The following is a 10526-nucleotide window of genomic DNA, read 5'->3' on the forward strand; positions in this document are numbered from 1 at the left end:
GCTGTAAATTAAAGTGCATCGTGCAAGCAATTCAGAACATAGTTCTTGCACAAATAGTCGTTCTCTTTCCAAGTGATTTCGTCCCTCAGGACTTGCATGTCTTGCTCATCTTCAGCAACGACAAGTGCATCCTCACTCAAAAATCTCGCAATGCTCAGAGTCGAGAGGTAAAATAGCATTTTCTGCTGCCACCTCTTGAAATCCACACCAGTGAATTTCTCGGGTTTCTCCCTGTGGTTCACAGGAACCGCATGCACCGCCGTTGGGATTGGAGGATTCTGAGCCAAAGTCACGGGAGGTTGCCCATTGTTGCCATTGGGGGTCCCGTTGCCACTTCCATTTCCAGTTTCGGTCGACATCTTTTCTGAAATTAAGATAAAAAACACAAATAAGTGATAAAGATCTTATTAATCAACCAGAAACCGAAAATTGCTGTGACTAATCGACTAATTAATATAGAAATCAGGATAGTTCCACAAAATCAATAGATATCATTAGCTTCAGAATCTCGGTTTATAGCCCCGTACTGTGAGATACAAGTTAGTCCAGAAACATATACGTAGTAACAGAAATATCAATTAAGTCTGTTGGTCAAAACAATGAATGTGCACTGATGTATAAACAATAACGGAAAACCTTTTCCTGATACAGAGATAGGCATAACTTTGAAAGTCAAAAGTTTTATATCCATGTGCGTTCAATGCACTAAATAAATAGTAATAGTATTTGCCTTTACTCCTGGAAAAATCCAGTTTTGCAAGTTTGAAAAGTCAAATAAAGTATATCTCACCTAGCAAGTTTATAACAATGAATCTGCTGGGTTTTTTAAAGAAAAACAGGTAACAATTTTTTCCTTTAAACTAATCAAGTCCTACCGTTACAAAAATTGAAGCACCCAATCATGAACAAATCAAGGCCTTGTAACCCACTGTACCGAGAATCAGAATGTTAGAAAATCTAATTAACTATTCAAGTCAATAAGATTCAAAATATCAAAAACCATGTACTGATCAGTAGAAGACAAATGAGTGAATCAAAACTATGAACACATATAACGAGTCACAACAGCAGTACTAGCATGCAATACATAAGCATATAATAATTTCCCAAAGATGTCAGTAGGAAACAAGTAGTATAAGTCCAAATAAAGACTACTAACTTTTTTAGAATTACACTAGCAATGAAAAGTCAAACCAATTGAACAAAAAACTTTGCTATTAATGAAACTGTTCAAAACCCGTGAGCACAAATTTTTTATTTTATTTTATTTCTTCAAAAGTACTACACTGAGAATGTAAACCAGTTAGCTAGAAACCAAATAGCATGCACGAACTAATCAAACAGGAGCACGTCAAACAGACCCACTACTGTCATTATGCAACAAAACACATGCACTACAGTTCGTGAAGATATCTCGAAACTTTCCCAGAACAGAACACCACTAGGCCAAAAAAACTGTTATGAAAACCGTGGATAAAACAAAACTTGTTTTTTCTGTTTTCGAATCTGTTCGTAAAATTCCAGAAACTGGTTTTCCAAAATAGAACCGAAACTATTTTTCCAAATGAGAAAATTTGTGTTAAGATTGTAGGAAAATAGTACGGTAAAAACAGTAAACGATTTTAATAATTTATGGGACTTACAACATGAACATGAATTACAAAATTACAGAATATGAAGTGTAAACATAAACTGTAAAAAAGAGTATTGGCAATTCCAAACCGAGACCCGTTTTGTACAACGGTGCCCTTAAGACAAATTCGCCGCATCACCGGTGCTGGAGGTTGTGTCGGTGTTCGTCTCTCAGGGTTGACTCGGTTACCACTCAGCCGCAGGAGCACCGCCGTAGACTACCCGTCGAACCAACTTAATTGTGTCTATACTTTCTCTCTCTCGAAAAGAACAATTGTATTGCAGAAGAATGCTTTGGATTGTTTTCGGTGTAGTTTTGGTGTGTTGAAACAAAAGGAAGAAGTCTCCTTTTTTAGCTAAAGGAGGAGCCTCTGCCATGAATGCTGCAATGATGGAGGAGCCTCTCAATCAATAGGAGAATTGATTCTGCAATTCAATTCTGAAATAAAATTGATACAGTTATTATTCTTGAAATTGAATACTCAATCATGGATAATAACTATGGGTAATCAACCTAGCTTTGACCATTCAACTGTGCATTGTTGTTGGTCCGAAACCCACTTTGAGAGACAATTTCTCATTCATCTCCCAATGGAATTTGTTCATTCTTTCACCGGTTTAAACTCCTTGGCAAGGAGTATCTAAAACCCACTTGGGCCCACCTCACGCGGTGTGAGTCCCTCCAAATTCTCTTTGGTTAAAATTTTGTTTTTCCAACAGTTCCTTCTAAATATTATCTGTCCACAACCACGAAATGGACGCGAGTAGAAAGGGAGAGTTTTCAGTTAACATTTAGCCCAACAAACTGAAGCAGTTGGCGGAGATAACCAACTGGAGCTTGCTCAATTGGTCAGAATTCTTACATCTCACTAAGAGGTTAGGAGTTTGAGTATTTCCATTTGCGTGAGGGTGTTATTTTCTTTATATTTGTTGGGGTTATTTCTCTCCTTAATTGGGCTTATAGTTGAGTTGGGTTTATGTATCATGTTGGTTTAGTTGTTGGGATTGATTATCTCATAAACTCTCACACAATAGATATAATGTCCCGTGATTTGTACTTTACACTTCATATATGATATAATGATCTCTTCTACCAATTGGCAAACCAAAAAGTTCTGGAGGGGGGAAATTTAATATAGTAATTGTTCTTCCGCTAATGCCCTTACGCCTCGTTTGATTTGCGGATTAATTTCATCCTTAATTTTCTCGATTCTATGTTTAATCCGCGTGGAATTACTTATGGAATAAGGAACACTTTTTTAATAAAAAAGTATTTGAAAAGCGTCGAAAAAAGAAAGCTTTCAAAAATCAAAACATCTTGAACGACGCTTGAAAATTAACTAGAACTGCTTTGGACACCGATGGTGCGTGCACTGACGGTGCACATATCGGAACGCGGGGCCCACTCAAGTCGCAATTAATTGCTATCTTTTCTTAATACGTACCCATTTTGCTATCTTTCATACATACCGGCATGTAGGCCCCACTCCGGATTCCGTATGGAAATGAGTGAAAGTAAAATTACCAAGATAATCATTTGCTTTCATTCACTTCATTTGAATTTTACAAAAGGAACAATTCCATGCCCACTTGCTGATGAGTAACTACATGTATATATGGGTCACACCAGATGCATGACTCACAAGCAAAGCAGCTTCCTTTTATATATATATATATATATATATTCTATCAAATTAATTGTAACTATTTTTAGCTTCTTTCCTTCATCATGCAATAAATTAAGCACTTTGAAACTGAAATACTCCAAAGGTGGTAGAATTAAAGGAGTAGTTTTATGTGAATTATTCTGTCTAAGACTTGTAAGGGTAGAGGCGGATTGGGAGACCATTTTCAAGAGTAGACATGGGATCGACAATCATCTTCTCGTTAGGAATCATCTTTTCCCATTTGAACCTTCTCACCAAGTGATGCATGAACATGAGTATTTCCATGTCGGGCGTATTCTTTTCCGGGGCACATCCTTGCCCTCCACCAAAGGGCACGAATATCTACAGAGCCGGTCCAGACCCCTCAAATCTCGAGCGATCAAATTTCAATGGGTCTGGAAAGAATTCAGCATTCCTGTGGGTTGAATGCACACTTCCGTATATCTGAATATCAATAGAATAGGAAATATAAATATTTATAACAAAATAATTTTCAGCTTTTTAAGTAGACGACATGTTAATTAGTTGAACGAATAAAATTAAGTCAACAAGCCTAGAAATGTTCACATCAAAGTTCGTACCAATCAAAAAAAAAAAAGTTCGTACCAATCCTACTTAATTATCACAAAAAAACGAAAACAAAAAGTCTACATGCCAATAGTTCTTGGCTCATTAGAAAGCCAAGATCCCTTTACACAGCAATAACCAACTGGGTATGCCTTTTAATTCTTGTTGACGTATTGATTTCAAAATATACCAAAAATATGTTTTGTAATTCTTGTTGACGTATCAATTTCAAAATACCCCAAAATTGGGTATGCCTTTTAATTCTTCTTGATGTATTAATTTCAAAATATCCCAAAAATGTGCTTTTTAATTCTTGTTGACGTATCAATTTCAAAATACCCCAAAAATTGGGTATGCCTTTTAATTTTTGTTGACATATCAATTTCAAAATACCTCCAAACTGGTATGCCTTTTAAAGTTATGATTTAACAGCAAAAACACTTGCTAGCAAATTTTATCAATTTAACGGAATTTGACATAAATGGTATATTTAAATAACGGATGATAACTTCGAGAGTAAAAATGATTTTTTTGAAAGCTTTGGAGTCTATTGGTCATTGAGTGTAAAGTTTGGGGGTATTATGAAATTTTTTCTTGAAACTCTTTTTAATAGAATGAATAAATTTTATTAATTACACAGAGTTTTTTTGGGGTTTTGGTGGTATTATGTGGCAGTTTCGGGTTCTCCTTGTTGCAGTTTTTGCTATATCAGTGTTTGGTTTTGTTGGTCTCTTGCCAACTTCCTTTGACCCTTGGGCGGCATACGAATATCGGGATGCGTCCGTGTTTGTTCTCTCCTTGTTGTATTGTGCGCTAGGTCTCTTTTTGTTATCTCCATTTGAATTCACAGACTCCAACTACAACCCTCTATAGCTATAATGAACTATATATATATGGTACGATGGACAAGTCGTGGAGTTGAAAAACAAAGACAGATAACATTTATTTATTTATTTTGGTCATGCGGTATACACTTAGTATATTAGTTAATGGAGGGTTCAGAAGCTATCTATATCTCTGAAACCCAAATATGCTCCCCATGAGACTCGAACTTAGGTTACCACTGGGGAGAGAAATGAGACAACCAACGTGACAAACTTGGTTCCTCACAGATAACAAATTTGAAAACTCAAAAGAATAGAAAACTGAAGCAATTAGCGGAGGAAGGGATATAAAAAAAACTGCAGCAAAGTTCATGGGGTAGTTATAGTATTTGTTCTTCCGCCAATTCCCATAAGCCTGGTTTCATTCGCGGATTAAAACAGATGCCTGGTATTAACAGTCCTCAAAATAGTAGCCCCTGTACTGTTTAAAAGTGTTCTTTTGAAAGGCACTTCAAAACCAGAACTGCTATGGACATCGATGGTGTGTGCACGTACCGGCACGCGGGGCAATCCGGATTCCACACAGATAATATTCTGAGCCGTTCAATAATTTTAAAAAAAAAAAAACAAAAAGAAAAAGAAGAGAGGGCCCGTGAAAAATCAACTTGATTGGATATGTGTACGTGTCCGATCCAATCTTCCAATTTTTCATTCAGATTACATGCGGTTTATTCGTGACATCCGGAGTGGGCCCCATGTGCCGGTATGTGCACCGTCGGTGTCTTCAGTAGCACAAGGACTTGACCCAAAATAGGTATTAAGAAAAGATAGCAATTAATTAAATGCGTCATGCAAAAGAGTGAAAGTAAATTTCCCAAAGATAATCATTTGCTTAATTTCATTCACTTCATTTGAATTTTACAAAATAAAATACATTTCCACTTGCTGCCAGATGACTCACAAGCAAAACAGCTTCCCTTCCAATACTTAACAAACATATATATTCTCTATCAATTTATTCTAACTATTTTTAGCTTCTTTCCTTCATCATGGAATAAAGCACTTTAATTGAAACTGAAATACTACAATAGTGGTAGAATTAAAGGAGTAGTTTTAGCCTTCAAATATATCTGAGTTATTCTGTCTAAGCCTTGTGAGGGTAGAGGCGGATTGGAAGACCTTTTTCAGGAATAGACATGGGAGCGACAATCATCTTCTCGTTAGGAATTACCTTTTCCCACTTGAACCTTCGCACCAAGTGGTGCATGAACACAAGTATTTCCAATCGGGCGTATTCCTTTCCGGGGCACATCCTCGGCCCTCCGCCAAAGGACACAAATGTGTACGGAGCCGGTCCAGACCCCTCAAATCTCGAGGGATCGAATTTCAGAGGCTCTGGAAAAAATTCAGCATTCCTGTGCGTTGAATGCGCACTCCAATATATCTGCATATCAATATAGAATAGGAAATATATTTAGATATTAATAACAAAATAATTTTCAGCTTTTGAAGTAGACGACATTTTAATTGAGCGAATAATTAAGGCCCCGTTTCGTTAAGGGAAATAATTACTTATTTTTTAAAATAATAACTTGTGTCGTAAAACAAAAAATAAATAATTTAAAAATAAAAACCCTAGCACAACGGAACCTAAGTCAACATGCAGGCCTAGCTAGAATCTTCACATCAAAAGTTCATATCAACGGTCTAGCTCTCATACACAACCAACCAAAGACTTATTGCTCCTCCTATCCTATCAAAAAACGAAAACAAAAAATCAGCAGGCAAATAGTACTTGACTCATTAAAAAGCCAAGATCCCTTTCTAGACAGCAATAACAACCTGGGTATATGCCTCTGTACCGGATTTAAAAATAAGTACTTATTTTTTAAGAAGACAATTTTAATTTTCATCATTGTCGGGTGGGTGTACCACTTGTTGACGGATCAATTTTCAACTCTTTTTAATACTCCCTCTATCCCCCTTCTTTGGTCCCTTTTCAGGATTCTAACTTATTAAGGGAACATAATAATTTCATGTATGATCACTTGATTTTCCAATTTCATCCTTGAAACATTTAGGCAAAAGTGCTAATTGGGACAAAAGAATGAAGACAACATTTAGGAAGGGTAAAACAGGAAATTCTCTGACTTTTAGCCATTTAGTTCTAAAGTGAGACAAAAAATTTGGAATAGCCAAAAGTGCTAATTGGGACAAAAGAATGGAGACGGAGGGAGTAGATTTTATTATAAACAGAGTTTTTGGGGTTCTAGTGTTAGGATTTGGCAATTTTTCGGGTTCTCCTCGTTGCAGTTTTTGTTGTATGATCAGTGTTTTGGTTTCGTTGATCTCTTGCCAACTTTCTTTGGGCCTTAGGCGGCATAAGATTATCGGGATGTGTTCGTGTCCGTTCGTTCGCTCCTTGTTATGATGTTGTTGTGTCCTGGGTCCCTTATTCGTCTTCAACGATTCAATTTTGTTCATTAATATGCTTATAATAATAATAATTACCTTCCAACCCTTTGGAATTGAGAAACCATTGTACATGAAATCATTGATGGCATCTCTGAAAGCACCTTGGACTGGTGGAGCAAGCCTCATCACTTCACATGCCACGTTCCATGAATACTTCATCTTCTGAATATCATCCCAATTCAACAATTCTCCTGCTGATTTTGATGTTGCAATTTCCATTTGCTCTGTTCTCACAAAGTCAAAAATAATTCCTATTCTCAATTTCGTACAGAAAACCCACCATGCAAGTATAATAAGCTGTGAAAATCAGCTTTTAAATAAAAGTCGTTACATCTCTTATTGGTCGTTATGTTGCGGGATTTCAGACATCCAATATCGTGATTTACTTACATGTATCCAATGTATAGTTGTATCACCGTACCTATACGTCTCATGATACTGCGATTTAAAACCGCGGTGAAAACATAGGTAGACCGTAGACAAGCACAAATTCAAATAGAGGGCTTTGAGAGAAGACAGGAATGAGAATTACCTCTGTAGACTCCTTCGTAAACCTCAGGCAACTCAGCAAGAAACTTAACAATGGAAGCACAAGAGGAGCTAGCGGTGTCATGGCCACCAATCAACGGCCCCAAGATCTTATCAGCAATGTCGGCCTCGTGCATGAACTTTCCATTTTCGTCACTTGTCAAAAGCATGTGTGACAAAATGTCTTGCGTGGGCGACGCTTTTCCCTCGGCCAAATCCAACTTCCTCTGCTTGATAATGGCTACCAATTCGGTCCTAATGAAATTAGAGGCCTTGATTGCCCGATTAAACGGGGTTCCGGGCAAGTCTATGGGTACAGATAATATCCCCGCTACCAAACCACCAAAGGGGTCTTCGAACTTGGCCACATGGCTAGGATCTTCGACACTGACAAACAATCGACAGGCGATCCAGAACGTGTAGTGCTTCGTTAGAGGGAATACCACCACTTGGTCTTTGTTCTCCCAATCAGTGGCAAAGTGTCGCTGAGCGATCCCGTCCATGATTCCTATGTACCTCTGCAACGCCTCCGCCTTGAGGAAGTTGGGGAGCATTTTTCGCAACCGGATGGCCTCTTCTTTTGATGAGGTTTGGGTTGATGTCGGGAAAATTTTGTCGACGGAGCTAGGCCACCATGCCTGGACGAGCTTGTTCTCGTTAGAGAACAAGAATTTGTTACCGGCTGCCCCGCAGAACATAACTGTGGGAGAGCCCAAAAGGCTCGTCTTGAATACGGAAGACGAGTACCTGGCTATGCGATCGAACACGAATTTCTCAGGGTGACCTTTCCATCCGGTGGAGAGAAACTCGAGGCTCTCGCCCACCATTGGGAACCCGGTGCTACCGGGTGGGAGGTTACTGAGAAGGGAGCCGGATTTTTTGCCGTATAAAAGGAAGTAGAAAGATAGGGTGACAGAGAGAACAAAGAAGGCCAGGAGAGAGGCATAGAATAGCTCCATGATTGCTACTTCTTGTGTTCTCTGATTGTTGAGTGTGTGTATTTTGCAAGGGGAAGAAGCAAATTTATAGGCAAAAAGCAGCTTTCCAATCAGGGCCGGCCCTGAGCTGAAGCCCAAGATGTGGCCGCTTTAGACCTCCAAAATTCGATCGAAAATTAGGCCTCATTTTTCATATAAGACAGCAATATATTATATATTAGTTATTTCGAATTCTAGCTCAAGTAGAGTTCTAGTATCAAAGGTTTGTGCATAATGCTTAAACCAACGGGTACTTGTTTCGAGTCCCAGGAGGCCCATTTTGCAAATTATCTTTTCTAGATGTTTTTTGGTTGGATCTAGGTAAGACTGTAACTCCTTGCATCTCTTGTACTATATAATAGTTGTGCTTCAGTTGTTTTAAATGTTACTCAAGACTTTCAAATCTTTTGCACACTACTATAAATGTTTGGATAAATTTTCTTTTTTAATTTAGTTTATTTTATTTGAATTTTATTTTTAACTTTTAATATCTAATTCACAAAAAAAAAAAAAACACACTTTTGACTATATAAAAGTAATATAATTACTTTAAACTCAACAAAATTTGATTAAAAAAAAAGGTTAAAAATAATTAATTCTCTTAATATTAATAATGGCATTCTTGCAATTAAAGTTAATAATATAATTAGTCAAAGAAAACTCAATGTATGAGTGATACGTTTGATTCATTTTTTTCTAATGATATAAATTGTTTTAAAATTTTATTTTAGTTAAATTACGAAGCTAAAAGTTTAATCTTTTAACCTTATATGAGACACCTACATTAAATTTTTTCGTTAAAAATATAGGGCCTCATTTTAGAATTCACTTTAGGCCTCCAAAATCTCAGGGTCGGTCATGTTTCCAATGTGGACACAAGGGAGGTTTAAACGTACCTGCAGTTGCATTTATGCACCGAAAAAAGAACAAAAAAAAAAGTGGTTTAAGCTTGAAATGTTTAAAGTCTAAGTTTGCCGTAATTGAAAATTTGGGATACAAAATTAAAGGTGGAGTATGTACCGAGTGTCATGCTGTATTTCAGATTTAATTTTTCTTTTTTCAAATATGTATCTATGTGACATCGGTCACGTATGTGGAACTCTGTCCTTTCTATTTCTCTTGGTTAAAAATCCTAGTAGTAATTTTGTGAGACTTGATTAGAGAACTTGTATTTGGGGTTGGTGATCAAGTGTCTCTTTGTGAGAGCTTTGTTTTTTTGTCACCATTGTTGCTCTTCGGACAATAGCTCTCTTCACATTGTGGAATCGTCTCTCATTTTCTTACCCGTGGAGTAGGTTTACAGTCATAAGCCGAACTACGTATATCTTGGTCTCTCTAATTCGTTTTTGTTGTTTGGTTTTGGTTTGGTTTCTCCATTTGTTTTTTTGGAATTCACCCATGTGGGTGATGGTGATGGCTGGCCAAAGTCATGAACGGATTCGCTTGAGTAGCCACTGAGACTTTTGGCAACTATTGGACATCTTGGAAATCTCACGCATGAAAAGAGCATTAATTGCTCTTGGATGTTTCTCCCATGTTTTTTCCCAATAAATACAGGTTGTATTTGTGAGGTTGAGTGTGTGGTAGCACAAATGAGAGGGAGAGGGTTGTGGCTCCTTGGCGGTGAGCCAGAATGTGGCTCCCGGAGAGGTTTTTTCAAATTTGTATATATTGTATGAGTATATATATATAAATGGAGTTTTTCCTCTGAAATCTGTGTATTTGGTGTGTGTGAGTGTATGGACAAACCTGGGGCACAACATGTTTTTTGGATATGTTTTTTTTTGAAACCAAACCACTTAACATAGATTAACACGAAAGTGTAACTAGTCTTACCCCACACTGATCTTTACAGA

General features: G+C 37.3%; 1 protein-coding gene across 1 annotated transcript; it reads right to left on the reverse strand.

The window, feature by feature from the left end:
- Positions 1 to 5560: 5560 nt before the first annotated feature.
- On the reverse strand, positions 5561 to 8686 carry LOC131323755 (beta-amyrin 28-monooxygenase-like). Its single transcript, XM_058355602.1, has 3 exons — positions 7698 to 8686; positions 7202 to 7389; positions 5561 to 6134 (listed from the first exon to the last, which is right to left on the reverse strand). The coding sequence occupies exons 1-3, from the start codon at positions 8650 to 8652 to the stop codon at positions 5835 to 5837; spliced, it is 1443 nt and encodes a 480-aa protein (XP_058211585.1). The 5' UTR covers positions 8653 to 8686; the 3' UTR covers positions 5561 to 5834.
- Positions 8687 to 10526: the final 1840 nt, after the last annotated feature.

This window comes from Rhododendron vialii, chromosome 1a, assembly GCF_030253575.1.
Source record: "Rhododendron vialii isolate Sample 1 chromosome 1a, ASM3025357v1".
NCBI classification, from domain to species: Eukaryota; Viridiplantae; Streptophyta; class Magnoliopsida; order Ericales; family Ericaceae; genus Rhododendron; species Rhododendron vialii.